Source organism: Oryzias latipes, chromosome 17 (genome assembly GCF_053564925.1).
Source record: "Oryzias latipes strain Hd-rR chromosome 17, Olatipes_Hd-rR_3.1".
In the NCBI taxonomy this organism is placed as follows: domain Eukaryota; kingdom Metazoa; phylum Chordata; class Actinopteri; order Beloniformes; family Adrianichthyidae; genus Oryzias; species Oryzias latipes.
The window spans coordinates 31,725,561-31,750,039 of NC_136253.1; the positions used below are offsets into that span (position 1 = coordinate 31,725,561).

General features: G+C 36.9%; 1 protein-coding gene across 5 annotated transcripts; it reads right to left on the minus strand.

Annotated features, from left to right (window-relative positions):
- Nucleotides 1–3,324: 3,324 nt before the first annotated feature.
- ccdc178 (coiled-coil domain containing 178) lies at nt 3,325–23,438 on the minus strand. 5 transcript variants are annotated; one of them, XM_078934038.1, is made up of 19 exons: nt 23,310–23,438; nt 23,034–23,099; nt 20,845–20,945; nt 20,496–20,739; nt 20,189–20,409; nt 19,833–19,975; nt 19,317–19,470; nt 18,828–18,911; nt 18,470–18,606; nt 18,189–18,372; nt 18,027–18,089; nt 17,551–17,679; nt 17,344–17,457; nt 17,016–17,161; nt 15,912–16,071; nt 11,704–11,853; nt 8,087–8,221; nt 4,566–4,690; nt 3,325–3,479 (listed from the first exon to the last, which is right to left on the minus strand). In XM_078934038.1, exons 2-19 carry the CDS (start codon nt 23,089–23,091, stop codon nt 3,455–3,457), a joined length of 2,373 nt encoding a protein of 790 aa, XP_078790164.1. In that variant the 5' UTR covers nt 23,092–23,099; nt 23,310–23,438; the 3' UTR covers nt 3,325–3,454. The 5 variants fall into 5 exon arrangements, with proteins under 5 accessions (XP_078790164.1, XP_023821292.1, XP_078790163.1 ...); XM_023965524.2 differs by having other exon boundaries at nt 3,379–3,479; nt 4,539–4,690; XM_078934037.1 differs by lacking the exons at nt 3,325–3,479; nt 4,566–4,690 and adding an exon at nt 6,459–6,795.
- Between the last annotated feature and the right edge of the window lie 1,041 nt (nt 23,439–24,479).

A 24,479-nucleotide genomic window follows, 5' to 3' on the forward strand; every position in this document is an offset into this window, starting at 1 on the left:
CACAGAGTCTCTAATTTAGCACATTTGTCAAAGCTCAGTATTTCATTTTGAATCAGAATTATTGTTAAACCTCAGTAAATTCATTTGGCACAGACAGCCTGTAAACTGTTCTATACTGATTTGAAACAGGCATTTTTTTAATATCCGAGCCGCACTTTTGTGTTGCTACTATTTAAGTCGTATCTTTAAGAAATTCTCTGTGTCTAATATGGTCAGCACTCCCAATTATTCACTCCACTGACAAGTGAAACAAATGGGACCAAGCAGTGCATTCTGTATTATCTACACCCCTTGGATTCCCTGACAATAATTAATACAATAGCAAGCTGCTGTTACCAGCCTTGACGACATGAGCTCAGCAACATAAGCTCTCTCTTTGCTCTTTCCAAGACCTTTTGAGGAAAAAAAATTCCATCCAGCGTCGAGGTCATATACATCTTGGTCGAGAAAGGCTGAGTCGTCCGCCCTCTGTCCGGATCAAATAAAGAGATCTTATTGTCAGGTGATGCTTCTTCATCGTTAGGTGTATAGGCCGAGTCACACATCCATAAGGTACATTTTTCGCATATTTCACAGATAAAAATTAGTCATAGGTGAATATATGTAAAATAAAAAGAGAAAAGTTGTGATTCTTTATGTGAAATTTTCACAGCTATATCCCCAATGAGCCAAGGAAAAAAACACACAAATCAACATAGAACATGAACCGTCTGTGATTATTGCGCTGTTTATATGCAATTCATTAGTGACCCGTGTGTCAATTACATAATTTAACTTGATATGTGCACCTTATGCGCTATATAAAAGTTTTGCATCAGTGGTACGTGGGTTAAAACTCGTGGAGAGACACAAATTTGTTATATGTTTGCAAAATTCACACAAACTTGCATCAGATTCAGGTAATAATTGTGTATAAACTATGTATTATTAACTATGTAATTCTAAACCAACCCAAATTTTGAACGGCTTTAAACTCCTTAATTTACGGAAAAACCTGTCAGCTGAAACCCTAGATGAACATCTGCGCGCATCGACCAATGACAAATTTAATTACGTTTATACCATGGTCCGGGTGAATTCTCAATTCTGATTGGCTGTTAGATGTTAAATATTCTATATCACTGCTCTAGCTTAAAACAAACTTTAGCTTCATCATCTGGACAAAAACGTGCATTAACCCTTGTGCTATCTTAGATGACCCCACCCTTACTTTGACGTGTTCTTCCTACCATGACAAAGGTGGATAAAGGTGGAAAGATTTCATGTAATCCATGGACACCAGTGAAGATCACAAATCATTGAAGAAAAAAGGTTCAGAGCACGGTCTAGTGGGTTTAGATGACCCAACTCCCAATGTTAAAGTGCCTAGGATAGCACAGGGGTTAAGAGGTGAACTTTCTATTGAGACGACCAGCATATACAGTACGTCGCTTTCCTTTTCAGTCAAGATCGGCGGTCGGAGTGGCTCCACGTAACAAACAGTTCGCTTTTTGTAAAAAAAGTGATCCAAATTGAAAAAATAACAAGAATAAAGTACTATAAACTGGTTGAATGTTTATTTCTTTTGTAAGTGAGCATGGTATAAGCGGGTTAATGGCCATCAAAGTGTGCATCAACAGAATGAATGCATTAATTCATTCTGATAATGCACACTTCGTCTGCCATTAACCCTTACATATCAGGCATGCATCATGAAAGACCAAAATTTCATAAGTAGAAAATGTGCAAAATGTGTGTAGTGGCTGTTTGACACGACCTTAAGATGCATAGAAAATGTCAAAAACACAGTGCTGAAATGACAGCTTTCAACATTTCATTGATGTTTTATGATCTTGAATTTTTGATATAAAATAAAGATTATTAGGAAAAATGTGTAAAAACAAATTGTAGAAGACGGCAAACCAGCGTGTCAGCGTGCAGTCAGACTAATCCATGCAGATGGGTAAACATAGCCTTTCATTTTAGCCGATAAGGATATTAACCTGTTCTGTTTTTAATTATGGAGGTGTACTTTCCTCCAGCATCTATTAAAAGAACGCCTTGCTCATTTGAAATCCTCGCAGCAGGCACTGGTATCAACACGAGAACAGTGGATGAGTTTCTCTTTAACAGCTGTAATTTGTGTTTTCCAATCACCATGCTGATTTCTGCTCATTATACTCTGGTTTCACACCGGTAAGTGAGCAAAGTTTGGATTGATTGACTCTAATTAACTAAAAAATGTTCCAAGCCATGGATTTATTATCATGCTAGCTAGCCACAAATGTCAGAGACTTTCACAAATTATTATCCTCTTAAGATAAATATCTTTGAAATCAAACGAGTGTGGAAACACCAGGAACATGTTTTGTTAGACTGAAGAATTTATTTGTCAAGATTTCAGTGGAGCTGCACATGAGAGACTCACCTGGACCGAGGTCCAGTTCCACTAGATTGTCAAAAATCCATCAACTTACTGCATGAAAGGCATAGATGAATAATAATGTATTACATCAAATTAAAAAAAAAGTGAAAAAAATGTAAATAGGAAAACTATCTTCTTTTTGAAAACTTGCCTGCTTCTTCCTCATTGATATTTGAGACGCAGTGGCACCTCTCGAAACACACATTCTTTCTTTGACTCCATCAGCTCCATGGCTCACTTCTCCACTTTCTCATGAACAAAGACAGGTCGGTCTCTGCAAAAACTCCTTAATCTTCCTTGTTTTAAAAAGATCTCTGAACGGGATTCGGTTTAGCTCCAGAAGACAGAATGTTGCTCCGATTTGCTTGGCTTCCCTTCAGCAATCAAAAGCGATTACTGAGGTGAATCCAAATGAAACGGAACCATTGCCTGCATGGTGGCGTCAGGCTGAAAGCAAGAATCGTGCTGCCAGTAAATCAGATTTTCCCAACATGGCCTCTTCTAAACAGGACTTTGCACCAAAACACTGAAACAATTTGTATTTTAATGAGTCACAGAAAGAAAGTAAAGACTTTGCTGTATATCATACGGATAGAAGCATCAAAAACAGAAGAAAAGACTCTCCAGCTGACAAACGTCTGAAGCATTTGTGCACTTTAAGGCATGCCTGCAGATAAATGTGATGACATCTAGTTGTGGCTTAGTTTCATTTATTCACAGGATTGATTAGATGCACAGAAAGCAGATGAATGTGTTGGAGAGGCACCTTCACTTGAGATATTGCCATATAGTCAGTAAATAATATGAAGAATACGTGACAGACTAACATTTTTCTCGGCAAGGTGCTTCGTGTGAAAAGTCCACAACCACACAAGTGTCTGCTGCTCCAGTGTTTTCAATGTTTCCATTTAAGTAAAAAAAAAAAAACATGTGAGACTCCCCAAAACCAAAAATCTTAAATATCAAATTGAGGTGTTGATAGTGTGTGGTAATGTTGGAGTCAGTTCTCTTTCAAGGTTGTTGTGTTCATACTGCCCCCTTCTGTCCTCACTAATAAACGAGGGATTTGAAGAAACTGCAACAGAAAATTGCATCTTTATCAACACACACAAACAAAAAGACAATATTAACCCCTATAAAATTTAAAGAAAAAAGGTTAAACAAAAAAAATTGTACTTTTCAAGAGGAAATATTGATTCATTTAATTATGACGCATTTCATACATTTAGTAGATTACATTTTTTTATTTTTTTATTTAATCTTCTTCCTTTTTTTTGTAAAGCATTAGTTGGATACTGTTTAGACTCCACAAAATAAGAATCAATTTCCTACAAGAACTAAATGTGATTCAGTTAAGATCCCAAATTGAAAACGGAGTTTCCCCAGGGTTCTTTAGAAAGCCAGTGGATAGTAGACACACAACATCCTAGTGTGCACACTATTTACCCCTGGATTGCTCCAGGCTAATATCTCAATAATTTTCACTCCTTTCTCAGGTCCTTCCCACAAAGGACTTAACTAATGATCCATGGACAAAATGAAGCATTTAAATGAAGCATTTAAATTTATTCATTAATCATTCATCTCTAGCTCATTGTGCGCTGGAGATGAATTGAAAACTTCCATAAGTTGAGTTGAAAACTTCCAGAAAAACTTCTAAAAGGCTGAACTTCCACAAAATGAAAATTGAACGTTGAGGAGTGACGGATGGGGAAGTTTTAGCTGGTCGAACAAAATGCTGTCCTAAAAATCCTGGATCCGTGAGCAGATGGGTCTCTACGTGGACATGGTCAAGTTGGCCGAGGTAGGTTGGGTGCTAGTTAAGGTCACAGGGTTTCACTAGTTGTAATTAGATCTTGGAATCTGGAGAAGCGTAGAATTTCTGTCAACACGGCCTGTAATTATTCTCTTTCCCAATTAATGGTGACATAGATTAATTATCTGATGAGGCAAAGCCAATTGCAATCATTCACCCAGCTAAAATTAGATCAGTCCTGACAGCAGCATGAAAGTCACCTGTTTCATTGTTATGGATTTGCTGCAAGTAAAAGGGAAAGGAGGGGAGGGGGGGGGGGTGAATACTGAAGCGTGCTGGGGTAAGTAAGTTGTCTGGTACAGGTGAATGTCCAATTACACTGCTGTTGAAACCGAAGGCGTTTACTCATTGGATCCAGCAGCATCTGGGCCGGCTTGTGCTTTCACCCCAGCGTCATTGGTGGCGGCAGACTCATCCGTCAGGGATTCCAGGAATTCTGAGATGAGCCCAATTTCTTCTGACAACTTCTCCTGGTAAAACAAAAATAAACAAGTAAAATGAAGGTTTAGAGACATAATTACATTCAGGCAAACCACAGCTGAACCATTCCAATGAAAATTGTGTTTTTAACATGTTCTTGTGCCGTTTTCTGATGATGGAGGACACATGCAGAAGTTCAAAATTGAGTATTTCTTCATTCAAATCATTGCGAATCAAGAGCAGACGAAAAAATGCCGCCTGAAAAAGATGTTTTTTGTGACGTAGAAACTACAATGGGTGGGCCACAAGCTCCCTGCTCTCCTTCATTCTGATGCATCCACTTGTAGACAAATAGATCCCTGTACCTGTTCGTTTTCCTCGTCTGAGCTGGAATCTGGACCAAAACTGTACGGCTGGATCACTCCAAATGTTGTTGGCAGGGATCACCACAGCTTATCGGTTTGAGTAGCACAGGTGGTTTGGCAGAGATTTTTACATCCGAAGCCCATCCTGACAAAACCTTGTAGTTATTTTGGGCTTCGGACAGGCCCAGGGAGACCTAGACTAGGACCCCCTCATGGCTACATAGTTAGGCTGTATTGCAAAGGCTCTTGCCAATGGCATCATTGCACCCCCCTGGGAATCCCCTGGAACCCTGCCTACTCACGTTGGAACAGCGCCCTCTGTGGAGTGTTTTAAGTCTCGTCTTAAAATCCATTTTTATTCTCTGGCTTTTAACAAAGCGTGAGTTGAGTGGTCCTCTGTATTTTTTATCCGTTTTAATCTTATTTTTAATCGTTTGGTGTTGCGCCATCCAGGCGCTCCAATATTGTTCGCCATTTTTGTTGGCCTTTTGTAATGTAAGCTAGCGTGAGAGTGTGTAAACAGAGAGCTCTCGGCAATGGGGAAGGGAAAAGGGGTCGGAGTTGCTCTGTTCCAACAGTCCTGCCCACAACTCAGTGATTTTCTTATGATCTACTACCGCTTTGTAGAAACTACGTCCTAGAAAACGACAGTTATTCTTTACTTTTGGCTTAATCCTATTTAAAAGTCCCATGGGAACGCTTTAAAATAGATCAAAAGATGATCAGACCAGAGAGAAATTGAAGTTATCATGGGTTTTTGTGGGAAGGAGAGCTGCACTCCAGCTGCACCTCGTCCAAGTTCAGTGCTCTTCTGCTTTAAAAACCTTAGCAGCCAGTTTTCTATTAAACTGCTTGGCAGAGCAAACCAACTTGGGAATGTGCACCAGCCTGGCCATGCAGAAATTCTCTGACTAACAATTATATCAGAAACAGGATCTTGGATTACCGTCCCCCGGGACTGGGGCAGTGGGCGTCTGCTCCAATCATTACTGGCCATTCAACACGACTCGGCACTGCTCTCTGCTGTTAGCCATTGTCAATTATGCCATCCCTTGTGTAAACTTGCAGAACACAAAGCTGAACTGCCAGTTCTGGCAGGACTGTAAAAGGATGACAGCCTGCAACCCCCCCCCTTACTCCCACTCCCACTCCACCCACCCACCCTGGGGTTCCACGGCTTCTTCCCCTCAAGCTAGTTTTGAGGAAAACTGTCATTTGCCGCCTGTTTCAACTAGTTTAGCTGTGAAAGTGTTAACATGACCTTTCCTGTGTTCTGCTCTGGGGTTAAGTGGACTTGATGGATTAGTGCAGGCCTCATCAGGACTCAGACTGCTTCAACTTCAACTGACTGCAACTCATTTTTGCTTCTTTCCAACAAACATGGATATTCCATGCAGTTTATGAGTAACTTAAACGTCACATTCTGTCAGAATAGTATTTGCATAAACCCTGCCTGATGCTAAATATTTCTGTAAATATGTGTGCATAAACTCTAAAGGTCTCCTTTTAATCTTTCCGTCTCCATGTGCATATTTTCGAGGACAGACTTTGAGCTGGACTCCTCTTCAGGAGCCTGTTTAAAGTGAGAGCTGCCTGCTCTGATGGACCCTGTGCTGAGCTGTGACGGGTGACGGTGCGGTGCGCTTGAATACACCGGCTCTTTTGTCCTTCACACTCTGCAGCTCCCTGATAGCTCCTCCCCCTGTGCCCCACTCCTCCCTGCCTTGAGCTGTGATCTGCTGGGGCCTTTTGAGGCTGGGCTGTTGAGACAAGACTGCTCCCTGTAATGTCTGGCCCAGACCCATCAAAAAAGAGAGGAAAAAAAACATGTCAGCAGTCAGGGGATGGAAACAGAGATGGAAACCACTCAGAAGAGGGTTTTTTTTTCACTGTAGGTACTTCAAAACAGGAGTTACAACTAAGTCCAAAATTAGAACCATGTTAGTAGTTTTGTGATGTCTTTATAAAGAAGAGCAAAAAAACTATATGCAGGATGCCACCGAGGCTCTGCAGTACCGGTAATCCTGGACAGGACATTTCATCAAGATTCATCACTCCCTCTCTGTCCGCTTTGACCTCATCACACATCCCAGTGCAGATTAGACACCGATTACCCTCTAATTGAGGATCCTCACTTCTCAGCCTTGAAGAATATGCTCCGACTCTTTTTGCACGACAGACAAAGGGTGTTCCCAGCTCTTCCAAAATAGTTATAACGCATGTAACTGCCGTTGCAGTTACATTCGGATATCTTGGGGAGCAGGAACCGTCTTTACGCGAGCCTCATGAAAAAAAGTTGTTGTTCTTCCTTTCATGTAATTTATTTTCTTGCACTTTCTTGAACATTAAAATATAAAAATATGAAGTAAAAACCACAAAATACGTTTTAAGGGCATGAGCACGTCCTAACTATGACAATAATATGTTCTAAACACAGTCTAAGCACGGTCTAAGAGTAATGTGTACCAAGTTCTAAATCCACAAGGCAACTGCCAGTAAAAGACACAGCAGCTCCCAAAATGCACCTAAGCAACAGGAAGCCAAAACAGCTGCATGACCAAGGAATGACAGGTGCATGCATGCATAAAATCTAATAAATAACCTAAGTTCAGCCAAATGGCTCCAACAACGCATATCCTCTACTAACTTCAATTAATCAATTTAGGTGAATCCAAAAGTCTTTTTTTTTACTAAAACACACAAAATATGTTCACCAAATACTATTAAGAGAGATAAATCTACCTACGAACAAAGGCTCACCTTACTAATGTACCTACATGTTTGATCTCATGAGCAGATGTGCAGGCAGAAACATCAGGGTGCCAAAAACTCCTCAGAAGAATGCAGACTTGGAGGACCTGCTTCGTTTTGGCATGGAAGACAACTCACTAGCTAGCTAAAACAAAGCCAAGAGTAGCACTGCCTTGCTGTGGTCTGTCATAACACATGCAAACACCTGGGAGAATACCTGCATTGTGGTGAAAATTAAATGAAGAGATTTGCTATTCAGAAAAACGGTGATGGTTGCTGCTCTTTCGCAAGCCTGTCTTTTTTTGTGTGTGAGTGTATACATCCAAATACCTCGGCTGTTTTCATTTTCTGGTAGGTCTCTTTGGAAAGAGCCTGGCACCGGTCCAGTTCAGCCTGGCTGTGGAGGCTGCGTTGTTTTAAGTATTTCTCAAAAGCTTTGTGCATCCTCTTCTGCATCATAGAGAGCTAGGGGGAGAGGAGGCAGAAAAAAAAAGGAATTGGTAAGGCAGGAGAGGAAATTAATGGCAGTGTTCAAGAAGAATGATGGAGGGGAATAGAGAAAGCAGTCAATAGCCCATTCTGCAGTACACGGGCCTGACAGGAATTTCACAGTCTCTTGGTTTCTCTGCCCACTCGTGTGCACTCATCAGAATCCAGTCACATCTGGCTGCCAGGATGGGGGGTTAATTTTCTCTAAATGCTTCAGCAGTTTTGTTCTAGCCGAGGCAAACTCTGTGACTGCAAAGCTGATGAGTAAAATATTTCTACTTCACCCAGTTTAACTTTATACCAATCCCCCCAAGACATATTTTACACATACACACAGAGTCATGAACCCCCCACTGAAACCAGAAATTATTCCTAGTCTCTTGGAAAGACATGCTGCTTGCTTTATTATTTGAACACAGTTTCAAGCAAAGGGGTTTAAATTCTGATAGATGCCATTGCTTTTCTTCCCCGCCATCGCTCGACTCTTCCTGCAAGGCTTATCATTGCTCGGCAATGTGTTCCCCAGCGCATTGAAAACTAAAGCAAATTAGCTCAGTCATCAGCTCCTGAAAGAAAGACAATAATAAGAACGCGCTTTATGGTGTTCCCCGTTAAAACCTCCACCTAAAACAGAGCTCATGTGAAGGATTTTGATGAGAGCCACACACTGGCATTTTCCACGAGATGCTGATCAACCATGTCTCTTTTAATTTACCAACTTATCTTAGGATATGCACACTTTTTCTAATTTAAAAATACGTTTGTGTCTACAAAGCAGTCACATTTTTACAAAGGTTGTCATATATTTTCTTTTTTTGTCATTCAGCATCATTCAAATAATGTTGAAACCCCTATTTACTGTACAAAAGCTAAAAATCCAAGTTCGGTAATATATAATATACGTGCAGGCAAATAGTTCTGAGCCAGACTGATTAGTTTAATAACAACATGATTATTAAAATAATAATAATCAAAATTTAAGAACACAGTTTAAACTTGGAGACACAATGAACTTCAGAAACTGAACTTAAAAATGATTGCTGTTTAATTAATATTTGAGAATCCCAGAAAACTGTGCATTAAAAATGTACTTTCAGATATTTTTTTATTGCTCTTAATAAAGTGGAATTGCTGAATAAATATGATCTAATTCCTGAATTATATGAATGAATTCCTCTTTCATTTATAAAAACAAAACATACAATGGTTTATAGGCAAAGTTTGATCACTATCGGATTAGCCGTTGTCATGTCAATTAAGCAAAAGACTTAAAAAAACTTTTTAATGAATTTGCTTTAAGTGATATACAGCAGTTTCACTTAAAAAACCTTGCATCATTTAAATACATGCACATATAACTATAAGACAATTTGCAAATTATAAAGATAATAGAAAAAAATGATTTTTTTGTGCATAAATTAAAAACACCTGAGATCTTTACTGCCAACAGATTGCGATTTTATGCTTGTGGTAAAACTACAACAAGGCGTAAAACTCAAGTCGACAGGCTGCTGTGGTGGAGGCACAGAGTTGAAACAAACAAAAAAATGGAGCAGGCTGATTCCAGAGTAAAAGAAAATCAGGCTTTGATCATGAGCGTAGAAAATCCTGTCCACAGGATTTTATTTTTGCATGCATTTTGCACTTGATAACATTCGTGCAGTTAGATGAGGAATTGCTCAAGTAAAGGTATTAGTCATTTCTTGAACAAATAATGTATATTTTTTTATTGCAGCAGCAGAGTGGCTTCCTCTTGAGGTTAAGGTTGTCATGAGTAAATGTGTTCTTGGTAAGAAATGCAGAAGACTACAGATTTAACAAGAAAATGCAGCTGAATTGTCTTCCTAAACTTGGCGAAATCTCCCCCCATTTTAATGCAGATTTAATCCCTAATTCTAACCTGTTTGCTTCTCATTGATAATCATCCTGTTCTGTAAACTTTTGTTTCTTATTTTACGCGTGGGCTTGTTTATCTTTTAATATGTGTAGATCTTGATCACCACAAAATGTTACAATCAAGATAAATGTATAAATTACTGCATTTAAATACTTAATTCACCTTTTTGTCACACTCTTTTTTTCCCTTTTTAGTCATATAAAGGAAATACACGCAGTACATACATGAACTGTTTGTGGAATTGCCCAAAAATCTCAAAAGTATGGTTATGTGTTACAAAAGAAATTAGATCGGTACTGGAGTCCAAATATTGTAAAGATCCAGGTCAGTTGCCACCTTTTAAGACCCACTCCAATGAAAATGTTTTTTTAACATCTGGCTTTTTCTCTGATGATGGAGGACATATATCGAGAAAATAAGTTTAAAATTGCATTCTTGCGTATTTATTTTTTTCAAATCTATGTTAATCAGGAGCAGATGAAAAAAATCCAGTTATAAAAAGATCATATTTGTGACGTAGAAAATATGTTGGGCTGGTCACAAGCAATTTGCTCCGCTCCATTCTGATGCCTCAACTTGATGACAAATAGATCCTTGGTTTTCCTTGTCCGAGCTGGCGTCTGGGTGAAAACTGTACGGATGGATTGCTCCAATTTTGCTTGCCAGTTTTGTTAGGTTAAGTTAGGGGATGTTTTAGGGGCTGTAAGCCAGCAGTACAGCACAAAAACAGATGGGCGACGGGAAAGGGGGTGGGGTTGCTCTGTGGCAATGATCCAGCCCACAACTCAGAGGTGAATCTCGAGTGAACTACTAACGACAAAGGTTTTTTTTTTGGCTAAAAACAGCATAATCATCATTAAAAGAGCACTGGGAACGCTTTTGCAATAGATCACATCAGAATGGGACTTTACACAAACTAGAAAACAACATTAAGTCAGTATAAGGTATTATTATTCGAATGAAAATGTGTTTTAATTAGCTAGAACAACGAGAAACCTTCTGTAACTCAGTGGTACAATGTAATTTTCAAAATCCTATGGAAAGGCTTCGTGAAAAAGTGATGCTACTTTTTAGTACGGATTTGTCTTTTGGATGACTTGCCCAGTGATTTAGCTGATTGTATTCAAAGGGTATTTGGGTTTGCTGGACTGCCAGAACCCTTACACAATTGTTTAACTAGTGTATTTAGTATAGCCCTCTCTCCTTATCGACCACTCCCTCAACAAGACAATTTCTAAGTTTTTGTATACATGCAAGAAGATATGCAGACATTTGCATTTTTGTGCTAATTTAGTAGATTAGCTTCTTTTGATTTCATTTTTATTCATCTCAGCTCAGACCACTGCATGTTCTGTGTTTTTGTCTTTTATAAATAAGACAAAATGTCAATAAAATAATTTTACATTTTTGTTGTCGTCTCATTAAATGTGAACTTTCTTAAAATATAAATTGGGGAAAAAAAACCATAAGTGAATAAATCAACTATGACGTTCTGCAACATAATTAGCTTAGATGAAGGTTGTGGGACAGCAGGTTCTAGCAAAGCACATGTAAACTATACCTGAGTGTAAATGTTGAACGCTTGATGTGAACGGTTCTGTTCACTGAGTGCTGAAACTGCCTCCTGTTTGACCTCCATGAGGGTCTTCTGGAGGTTTTTGTATTTACTCGCCAACAGTTGGTTCTCCACCAGTGTGGTTTGTAGAAATTCCTAAACAGATGGAAAAAGGTTTAAATCAAACATAAAAAAATAAACAAAAGATCTCAATCAATGACTGAAAACCCTGAATTTTAAATTTGGCTGCATGTAATTATCCAATGTTATCACCCATTCACAAATATAGGACTTTTTTTGTTTAATTTAAGTCAGGACAATGAATTTTGATCAGTCTTAGCGAGGCCACAAAATAAACATGCCAGAATTAGCACAAGAGCTAATGGACATCTGTAGTCGAGGCAGGTAAAGGGGATACATCGAAACTTTAAACCCACTGAAGAGTAAACATTACAAACAGGATTAACCTCCTTAGACACGCCATGAAAAATAATATATAATAAATATATAATAAATACATTTAAATAAAGCAAATAGTCTACTTAAGTGTACCACAAATACTTAGTCTTAAAAGTGAGGCAGTGTGTTTGAAGTTCCCTTTTATATATATTGTGAACTTAAAATGTTCCAATTTAGTCTGAAGACATATTTAGTTAGCATTCCTACACTACATATACATTGTATACAGTATACTTAATAAAATTAACTATTGTACTACTTTTTGCTAAGGGTAGCTGCTATCTAATCAATATGTGATTCTAAAATACAACATGACACCAAGGGTCATTGTATAATAGATACATATTAATATTCATTGAGAATTTTTTGCATCACTGTGGTCTCAAAATCATATTTGTTCAAAAGATGGGTGGTGCAACACCAATTACAGTCCCGCCAAAACAAAAAAATAAAAAATAGCTACAAGAGCCAAACACAAGTGCATTTCTGTGACTATACGATGTCTGCTGCTTATAAAAGTGCCATCAAACAGCAGCTAAAGCAGAAAAGAAGAAAAAAAAACGTTTTTTAGATAGATAGATAGATAGATAGATAGATAGATAGATAGATAGATAGATAGATAGATAGATAGATAGATAGATAGATAGATAGATAGATAGATAGATAGATAGATAGATAGATAGATAGATAGATAGATAGATAGATAGATAGATAGATAGATAGATGATGACTTTATTAATCCCACAATGGGGAAATTTCATATATCTGTGGCAGCAAAAAACGACAATCAGAAATAATCTATATAACATCAAAAAAGGACATAAAAAATGACATTCATATTAAATCATTAAAAATTATAATGACAATTATTATTGAAATTATGATCGAAAATGATATTCATAATAAATAAATAAATATTAAATACTACTAATAATAATAATAACAATAAAAATAATAATCACAAAAATAAAAATAAAATATATACAAAAAATATGTGGTCAACTGCAAATGCTCGATTCCGTTGTCAAATTTTTTTTTTTTTTTTTTTAAATTGTAAATTGTACAAATTGTTAAAACAGTTTTGTGTTATATTTATCATAAATATGCAAGCTGATTGGTGTTTTTTTATTTGGTAATTTTCTATTTTTAACAGTGTTGCATTTCCTTCACTGCCTAAAACAAAAACAAAATGTGTTTGTGATATAGCACATGCATTCTTTATTTGTACCGTTAAAAAAGCCACTGTGAACAGCAACAACACGCAGTTTTCAATAAAATCCAGCATTATAAATCAGCAGTGAGTATGGATCTGTTTGCATGTCTCATTTTCATTTGAACAATGTTTCCCAGGTAGAGGATGAGGGAATGCGTGAATATCTCAACTGTACCTGCAGACATAATGAAGTGTGTCTCTGCAGTAAAACAGAACAGCACTAAAGTGATGAGTTTAAACCAGCAGAAAGAGGGGCTGTAAACATGACAAATGCCTGCTATTGATTTCAGGTTTAATTACTCCATGCAGCACTGACAAAGCCCATCTGATGCTGTTGTGAAGTGTAAATGGAACAAATTACACTTCATTGCCCATAAGAAACTGATAGCGTCGGCAGTTTGCATTGTTTACTTTGTCCTCGCCAAGCGACGAGCTCTGATCAAATCAAAACAGAAGTGAGCGTTTACGAAAAAAATGAAACCGTTTCAGATCTTTAGGGGTCAAATAAATAAAGCAGAGGTTCTTCACACCTCACACCGTCTTAAGGCAAGGCGAGTTCATCTGTTATAGCAGATTTCGTGTACAAAAATGATTAATAGTGCTTTAGATGAAGCACTAATGGAAGAAAATTTAAGGGAGTGATCATTAAAATAGACTTGTTAAGAAAGTTCAAATGAACTTTTAAATAGAAACAATCATACGCAGCTCAAAACAGGTGGGTCTTTAACCTGGATATATTCAACTGTTTCAGCTGATGGAAAGCTTTCTGTAGGTCTGTATATGATAGATATGTGGAGCATAGAAGCTAAGAGCAGACAAAAGACCAGATCCAGATGGACTAAAGAGGTTTGGCTGGTACATCCTGGGTCTGGAGGTCAAGCTTTAGAAATTTTTAGAAACCAGCAACAGAATTTAAAGACAAACTTCAATGAAAATTGTTAACATGTTCTTGTTAAAATTTTCTGACAATGGAGGACATAGATAAAGAAAATTAAGCTAAAAATTGCATTTCAGAGTTTTTCGTTATTCAAGTCGTTATGAATCAGTTGGAAAAATGCTGTATGAAAAAGCTTGTAGTTGTCTCACACGAACTACAGTCCGTTGGCAACAAGCCTCCTGCTCTGCTCTATTCTGATGCATCCATCCACTTGCAGACAAATCTGTGTACGTCTTTGTTTTCCTGGTCTGAGCTGGAATCTGGCTCAAAACTGTACGGCTGGATAGCTCCAATTTTGCTCGCCACTTTTATTGCACCGGTAATATAGGGGTGTGAGGGGCTGTAAGATTCAGGGGGATTTGCTTAACAGAAAGCACTAAGCAACAGGGAGAGGAAGAGGGGGCGGTAGTCCCGGTTTTTGGTAAAAACACTGTCACAGCAAGTAAACTAAACATGAATGCAACAATTCATTTTACCAGGTTCCGCTTAGACATCAGATCTTCCATCCTTGAAAATTTTTTAAGATGATTGTTTTCTGGGTCTTATGTGAACATATTTTCCCATGAAGCCAAAAATAAACTTCCAACAGGATCTGCAACTGGCAAAGAACTCATCTGTGGTCAGCACATTTATAAAAATACTTTCAAATTTGACCGTGTTTAATCATTCTGCTTCATGCCCCGTGATTCCAAAATCCATATTCTACTTAATAAGTCTGGCCAATATAGACATTATGATCCCTTTATATGGGTTTTGGGAATAAAAAATCTTAATTTCCTGAAATCCGATTTTTTTTCTCTTTCAGTATTGTTGTTGTATCGTCTTATTTCATCAAGTGAAAATGACTAAACCCCTTTTTTGCATGGCTAACTTTTATCTAGCTAATGGGAGTTGTGGCTATGAGGAAGACTTCTAATTCCTAAATTGTCTCACACCAACAACTTCTTTAAAGTTGCTGCACTTGGATGCATGGCGGCTTAAGCTCCATTGCCTTTTCTTGTTTTGAACTAATGCATTCTTGATCACCGTTTAATGAAACTATATACCACATGGCGATTTCACATTAGATAAGCCATGTGAGACCCCCATCAGCAAAGAGCCTCTGGCTGGGGCTGATAATCCTGCAGATGAAAACCTTACAATAAATGGGGTTTTTCTCTTTCAAAAGGAGTGTTTAAACGCACGCCTTTCTGAACAATGCAGATTCATGTTTCTAGGAGTCTGTTTCATCCTTTAAATGGATCCGAAAGCTGCACGCAAACACTCCAGCTGCTTTGGAAAATGTGAGACAACAGGTAACAACACAGGCACATCTTTTCACAACTGCATGCATCATCAAATTTGTCCTGACAAAAAGACTATAACAACAGCCAGTTGTCATTTGTGGCAAAAGCACTTAAACAAGATTGACCATGGCTGGTAATTTTAATTGCACACTGCTCTTTTCTCCGTATCTTAAGGGGAGTATTGTGACAAGAAATGTGCTGACACTAATCCAAAAGCAAATAAACAAGGAGATGTTTTTACAGCCTGCCCCAGACTTCACAGTATTAGACACAAAAAGTCTTGTGTTTAAGAAGAATTATTGTGGTTTTGTTTCTTTACCTTGGTATCTTGCATTTGCTTTCTTCTTGCTGTAACCAGAGTCGCATGTGTCTGCACAGATCGCTGTGTTCGTTCTTTGCAGGCTTCAATATCAGACCTCAAGATTCTCATGATCTGTGCAGCTGATTTGTGTTTGAACTCCACCACATTAAGATCCATCCTGTAGGAAGAAATCATGGAAAAATTAAAGAAAATAATAAAGGTTTTGACATGGGAGAACTTCATATCCAAATGAAGACACTTTTGTGTCACTATGATGTGAATGTCGGCATCCTGTGACAACACGAGAAATACTGACTCTTTAAAAAAGTAAAAAGATTTTTCTGTCTTGGAAGAAAAATGATCAAATCGAGAAAAATTTTCAGTAAAGTCCCACTCCAATCTTCTTTTGATCTAATTTCAAAGTGTTCCCAGTGGTCTTTTCATCATGATTATACTGTTTTTAGCCACAAAAAAAAAAAAAAACGAAACACGGCAGGAGTTCGTTAGAAATTGACCTGTGAGTTGTTGGGCGGGACCACTGGCGCGGAGCAACCCCCCTTCCCGTCACCCATAAATAACAGCCGTGTGTTTACACACTCTCCTGCTAGCTTACAGCCCCTCACACCCCGCAACCCGGTCCAACAAAAATGGAGATTAATGTCTGAGTTATGCAGACACAACATTTTGATTCCTGCTCAGACGAGGAAAACAAAGACGTTCATGGATCTATTTGTCTGCAAGTGGATGCATCAGAATGGAGTTTGTGGCCCACCCAGCGTATTTGCTTCATCACAAAAAAGCTATTTTTCAAATGGTATTTTTTTTCCTGCTCCTGATTCACAACACTTTGATTAAAGAAATACTCAGAAATGCTATTTTAAGCTTAATTTTCTTTATATTCGTCCTCCATCATCAGAAAAATGTTAAAAAAAAACACAATTTTCATTGAAGTGGGTCTTTACGTGACTAGATTTCATGGTAAGTAAATTTTTTTTCATTCAGATTTTTGTTGCTTAAATTTGAAGAAAATTGTTCAAAATGTAAGAATTCATGACTTATTTCTAGGGGATCTGTTTTTTGCAGCGAATAGGTTGAACATTTTGAGTATTTCCTGTAACTCACTGCTGCTCTGCAATTTCTTCCTGCATTTGCTCCACATTTTTTTCCATTTGATCGGAAGCGTTGTTATAATGTCCACATTCATTCACGAGGTCAGTGATTCTTTCCAATATTATATCACATCTCTTTGTAGTGGCTTCGCATAAATCCTGTAAATATAGAGAAACAATGACGTCACAAGCAAATCAGGTCATCATATTTAGGGGTTTGGAGCTAAGAATTTTTAACAAAATCGTAACATAATTAGCAACAACAAGTATTTTGTGGTAAATAAGCATCACAGACTAAACCAGACTCTAAGACTTAATAAGAATGAACTTTTCAGTCCTACCAGAGCAGCTTTCAGCTGATCACACCTGAGTTTTTGCTCTTGCTCCAATTCGATTACCATCTTCTCATGATCAGACTGAATTTTTTCCAACTTTTCTGTCATTTCCCGAATTTCCTACCCAAAAAAAAATGCTAAGATTGTCCATTTCATACAATTTTAGTTAAAAAGAAAAAAAAACATTGTTGCACTGAAAAAGCCCTTAAGTACCTTGACATTTGCTTCTAGATGTTTAGCTTTTGAGGCTGCATCCTCAAACTCTTTTTGAAGGTCTTGATTGATTTGGTCGGAACTTATTTGCTTTTCCTTCAATTCAGTATTGACCTGCTCAAGCTCAACCTGATGGAAAACAAAATGACAAGGCAGAATCTGGTTAGCCTTAACTGCAACAGGAGACAAAGGAAGCAATTGCAAAAAAAGACAAGGGGGATTCTGAACGACCATTAAGATAAATGAACAACTTTGCTTCCAATTTTATTAAGAAGCATCATCTGATTTTTGTTAAATGTGAGCGTTGTTAGACATTTTGTGCTCCAACTTTACAGCCTTAAGCTCAAATGTCTTATTATTGAGAAAAATTACTTATTTTGGTTACACAAACCTGAATTGTTCCAGTAAATAATTAAGCATTTTTCTTATCTTATCAATTTCTGTGAAGCACAGTTGATTTTGAAAGCATCTCAAACCTTGTAAGATTCCTCAACAGTCATCAGATCTGACAGCTCTTGGTTTAAATCATCAATTTCTGCCTGCGGAGGGTCAAAAAATGTATATCATCACTGGAAGAAACCAGTTTTTCATGCACTTACCTGCAAACAGACTGAAAATGGTTGTGTGATGATGCTCACCTTGGCCCTTTTTTCTTGCAAAATAGTGAGCTGCTTCTTTTCGTTGAGCTCGCTTTGGCTGTTACGGTGTTGAGCTGCAACTTGCATCAGTTTCTTTGCAGCCTTCTTTTGCTGCTCCTCGCTGTAACTGATATCCAGGAGGATATCTTTGGTCTCTTTGCGGATCTGCTTCAATGTTTTTTCACTGGAAAAGAATCATACAATTAACCATCTACATAGTATAGTGGGTGAAAAACAGAAATGGTTTGCTCCATTTTGAATTATAGGTTCTCAAATTTGACCTCTGACAGATCTTTAGTTGGCAGTCCTCTATCTTCTGCTCGTATTGAATGTTTTCTTTGAGGAGCCGTGCAAAAGCTTCACGTTTAGCTTGAAGCTGTTCTTCAATGCAGGAAACTTCTGCTTGTCCTTGATGTTTCTGTGGAGAACATTTCACATGGAACAGACAATAGCATGTTGATACTATTTTAAATGTTATTTGTTGGACACGTTTAGTCTTTGAGTTTTGTTATGGGCTTTACTTGATGAGCCACAATTAAACGCATATAAAAATACAACTCTAGATAAAAAAAACACTGTCATAGAACTGAGTATCTGCTACTTTTAAAAAAGGAAATAGAAAGCTTTTAAGTTACTTACTGTTTTCTCAATGTCTTCCTTTACTGAGCTCAGTTTTCTATTCTTTAATACTTTTTCTTCTATTTGAAGCTTCAGCTGTGAAATCTGTAAAATGGAAGCAAAACCACAAATTTGAATCTACTTTTTTTTTTTTTCAAATTTAAAGACCTATCCGATCATATTTTAACTTATCTTCAAAGCCTTCCCAGTGGTCTTTTAATTGGGATTATGACATTTTTAGCCCTAATCAAAAAACCCATGTTGTTTTCTAGAACCTAGTTTCTTCATAAGAAATTCGCCATAGTAAGCCCGCCCCCTTTCCCCTCCCAGGGAGCCGTTAACCCGCCCAGCGCATCTTCTACTTCACAAATACGATCTTTTTCAAATGGCATTTTTCCGCCTGCTCTTGATTTACAATGATTTGAATAAAAAACTACTCAAAAATGTAACTTTAGGCTTATTTTTATGGTAAATGTCACAATTTTGCTTTCCAAATAAGTCACAACTCACCCTGTCTTTTTCACATTTCTCACACTCCTCCATCTGAGAAATTTGCTGACTTAAGAGTGCACAAGTATTTTCTGTAAGATTAACATCCTCTTCAGCGTCCTTGATCTCAGCTATCAGTTCTTTCTCAGCCATCTTTAACCGGTTTAATTCCTCCCTAAATATTGAAAGGAGAAAAGTAAGCACCATAAAGTTATTGTTGTTTTTAAAACTAATTAAAAAAGAACAGAAATAATGACACAAATATTTACTTTATTTCTAGTTTGCTTGTTTTTACTTTCATGGATATCCTGTACCCATCAATCGAAAACATTGTTGCCATGGTAACATGCAGTTCAATGTGCACGATTATGGCATGTGAACAGGACACATCTGTTTTACTCTGCTGTTGAGTGAAAATATTTAGTTTCTTGATCTAATGAAATATGATAAAGTCCTCAGTATTTAATTTAATTAATTGTTGCTCACAGAATCTAATGCTGACACTCTGGTTCTTCCATCATTAAGGAGGTTACTCACAATCGTTCTTCTGTTCGTTTCCGCATCGGCAGGAGCTCACACTCCATTAACAGTTTTTCTTTGTCGGCGTCAACTTGAGCCGCTTTTAACTTCTTCTGAGCATGGAGAAGATTGCTTTGTGTTTCTGTGCAAACATCATCCACCTAAGAGAATGTAGTTCTGTGAGCTCCTTCTCTTTTTGTCAATATAGGAATGTTTTTTTAAACCTAAGTAACACATTAGACCTTCAGGAAAACATGAAAAGCAAAAAGATATATTTGGAACTCAAAAACGGGTGTTGGAAAAATCCTAAAAGGCTCATTTTAAACTAACTCGATAACATTTAAATAATCTGTAAGTATAAAACTGTAACCTACCTCAGCTTGGGTCGTCTTTAATTGATCTATGACGTCACTCTGACGCTTCAGATCTTCTGTCACAATGAGAATTTGTTTTCGGACTAAGCTGAAGTCCTCCTGCATATGCTGGTTCAAAACTGTGGCGCGGGAAAGCTTTTCTTGGACCTGGCTGAGCTTCTTTCTTTCCCGTCTTAGCTGAGTCTTTAATTGCTTGATGTCTTTTCTGCACGCCTCTTGCTCTTAAAAAAAACCCCAAATAAACCCAATGTTTACTTCATGAGTGTTGGTGCAACCGAATCAGAACTGAGATTTGAGGATGGAACACCTTTCTGGACAACTGAAGAATGCTCCTCTTGCTTCCACAATAAAATCGGGTCAAATTTATTCTTCAAATATCTACTTTTTTCTTTTTCTTGGAGCAGAGCCTTTTCTGCATTCTGACGATCCGCCTCCAAACGCTCCGTCAGGTGCAGAGTCTCTGCCAGGACGCCATTTACCTTCTCCTTTAGAGTCAGTGTCTTACTTTGATGCACCTTGTCCTGGTTTGTTTGTGTCTCATCTTTTCCAGACTAGAGAAGAACAAAAATATAGCTTTCAATAACCATTAGGATTTGTATGCATGACCCCCCCCCCCCCCCCCCCCCCAGTTGTGCTCATACCTTTTATTCACTTACCTGTTGACACCAGCTTTCCATTAGCTTCTTCATCTCTGTGATATGGTGACTAATCATGTTGACGCATGGCGAGGAACCATCGAAGCAGACAGCTCCAAGATCTCAACAAAAACAAAATATTTTTATATCCAACACAGTTTTTTTTCTATTAATCACATCACGGGATTGACAAAAAAAAATGATAAAAACTGGGCTAAAATAGTCCAACTGATGGTGATTGTCAAATGTGTAAATATCCCTCAGGACTCAGTCAACCTCATTATATTTTAAGACTAATCGTTCGCCTGGATTTGGCTGTGGAAAATGTTTTTTTATTTTTATTTTTATTGGAGCATGTTTTGATGGTACAGTCTTCAAACTACCGGAAGCATCAGTGAAAGAACAGAGGGACTCATCCCAGTGTTTGGAGAGAAGGCTGCATTTCTGTGTGGTGAGAGGATGCCATCTGGCTGAGCAAAAGAGTACAACACACCAGGTGCACCTAAATGTATTTGAATGTCTAAAATAAACTCTTATGATGATTAGCAAAGAATTGAACACTGGTTATTACTCAAAAACTGTTTTTGTAATTTGTCCACATTTTGGAAATTTTTACTATACTAAATAAGGGGCAGAGTTTTTCAGAATATTCATTAAAATACTCTAATTTGTTTTAAAACTGACATATTTTTGCCACATAGTCCCAATATTGGTTCATTTTTTATCGTCAAAATTTTTAGGCTCAATCGTGAAAAGCAAAAAGAAAAGGTAACTGAAATCAGTAAATCGTTGTGTATCTTGTTTTGTGGCAAAATCTTTTTTATTTGATTTATCACAGAGAAGAAGGGTTTCCTAGTTTAGCTTAATTTGTTCAATTTAGCTTATCAATCAGCTTTTGTTTATTATGATTGATTTTATGTTTTTGTACCATTACGAGTGTTAAGCTCATTGAGACAACTGTGTTGTGATTTTGGGCTATAAAAAATACAATTAAACTGAATTGAATTGAAAACAAATGTGAGTAAATTTAAAATAAATAACTAAAAAAGGGCTCTGGACTATGTCCTTCTTAGAAAAGTAGATTCATTTGTTTATATTTTGAATTGGGACATCATCTTCATCTTTTTTTTCCCTGCATTGATCTGCTGCACATTGCAAACAGACAAAAATCAAGAACAACTAATTTGATATATATATTAAATATATATGTATATATATATAAACAAAAGGTTATTGTGTTGTTTAGAATTATTTCAATGTGATTAAAAGTACAGAATGACTCATACAGGAGGACTTAAAGAGAAGCAATAGATATTTTTCAAGATACTTTTGAATCTACCATCCAGGTATCTAGGAAATTTGTTAATATACTTTGCTGATTTTAAGCCAAAAAGTACTGTAACTATTCACAAAGTAAAAAAAAAAAAAGTATTATTTGGATGTAGCTACTGTAAAATTGTCCTTTTCTACTCTGTATATCTGTAATGTCAGCAGCAAATAAACAAACAAATCAATTTGACAGGATCTTCATGAAAAAATGTGAACAGCAAACTTCTGTAATGTGTGCAAGCCGACTCGGAGCAGGCAGTTAGACTAAAGAAAGACTCCAAACTGATTACTGCTGCTTATTTTTAATTGACAAGTTAAAAAAATGAACCAAAAGAGCTGGATTTAACAGGCATTAACAGGTATGGAAACAAGAGTCTGAGCGCCATGCACACAGTTCACTGTCAGAGCATGGATCAAGTACCAAATACCCACCTAATTTGCATAATGATTCATATTACTGTTCACAGACATGCACACCACTCCTCAAATAATCATTTGTGTTTATTAAGAAACAACAACAAAATAGAATAGGGCTTTAATAATCCCTAAGGAAATTTGGAAAGTGTATGCAATTAATCGTTCAAATGTTCAAAGCTTGAGCATATCTGAAATTCTTTTTTGTTTTGTATTCAATTGAGTTTTGTGTATTCAAAGCTTCCAAAACTTCTAAATTTTACCTCACAGGCTTCAAATAAACAGCAGAAGTACATTATTAACTAAAACATAAAATGGATGTTAGAAGTTTGACTAAATGTTCATCTTTAACACACACAAAAACTGCTTTTAAACACACTTTAAATATAAAAAAGCACTTTTATGATGAAAACACTTTTAAATAAAATGCATCACTTTTTTTTTTTCTCAGGGCAGCATGAACTCACCTGGTTGACTGCTTGGTTCCTTCCTGGTTGGAGAGTTGAGAGGTTCTACACCAGACATGGGTTTGCCTTTAATTAAAGATAGTAAAATCTATTTCGAGCCGAGGTTCTCCCTCCTCCCACAAAAGACCAAAAGCACAAAGTTCTGTTGTTTTACGCCAAACTTCAAACAGCTTCACTTTCCTTCTGCCTTGAACTTCATGACATATTAATGAGCAAGGGGGGGTCGTTGTCATGGCAGAAAGTGAAAGCGTTCAAAACGATTGCATATCAATTTACCTGCATTGATACACTTTTGGTTTCCTGCCTTCAAGTCAGTGCAGAAACTCTACAGCTGCGTTTAAGGAAAGTTTTCCTTCTCGGATGAAACGACTAAAAGTCTTCTTCAATCTCCTGCTAAGGTTGCTTAGCAACAAGGGAGGCGATGAGTTACATTCAAGAGGGGTTGTTCATTCTGATTTCCAAACATTTCCAAACATCTTGTTGCGAATAATAATCTCACAATCCTTACATATTTAAAAAAATGTTTTGATTGAATGTCCTTTATAAAAGCAGGAAAATAAATAAAGCTTTGGCAAGTATTTTTATTGTATCTTGCAAATAATGTACCATGGATTTTTTTCATATTTAAACTCTTTCACAAATTTGTTTAAAAGTAATCAGATTATTGTTCTTTAATCCCTGAAGGGAGGTTGTTTTTTTGTTTTTGTTTTTAATTACAGGTGCTCCATTTACACAAATATACAGCACAAAAAAGAAATAAAGTTGGACTTGTGAAGCATTTCTTTTAAACAGGTTTGCCAAATATAAATGTTTACAACCTCAATTCTTGTGTTTAAAAGATAATCTCTTGCATTTTGGGGGTTTTACCAATAAAGTTGAGGAACGTTTCTTGTTTCAGGTTCCTTAATGAGTGACAGTAAAAAAGTTTTATTGTCATCATAAATTAAACATTTTATGTTTCAACACTTTTTATGTCAACACTTCATTCTGAAACTCTGGAAGCCCAAGACAGATTTTTAAATGTTTTTTATGACAGAAGTATATGTAGACAAAGTCTAAGTATAAAAAAAACCAAGTGGGCTTTACTAAAATTTACGCTGATTCACATAACTACTTCACATAACTAACCTTCTCAAATGTTTTTTTCTAAGGTTTAATTCACTGCTTTTAATTTTTAAGATGTTAAGAACTGTTTACAGTTCAATTTATAGCCTGAATGTTTTTTTGTTTTATTTACAGATTTCTATTCATAGATCATCAATAATTTGTGTTTAATTTCATTTTTTGCAGCATATTTCTTCCGATTGCTGGGTATGTGTTTTTTCATCTGCAATGGATTTAAAGGTTGGTTTGTGTAGGCATACAGTTATGGAAAAACAAACAAAGAACTAAAACTACAACTTAATCTATCAAGTTATTACAAACCCACAAATTCAGTGCTCAGAA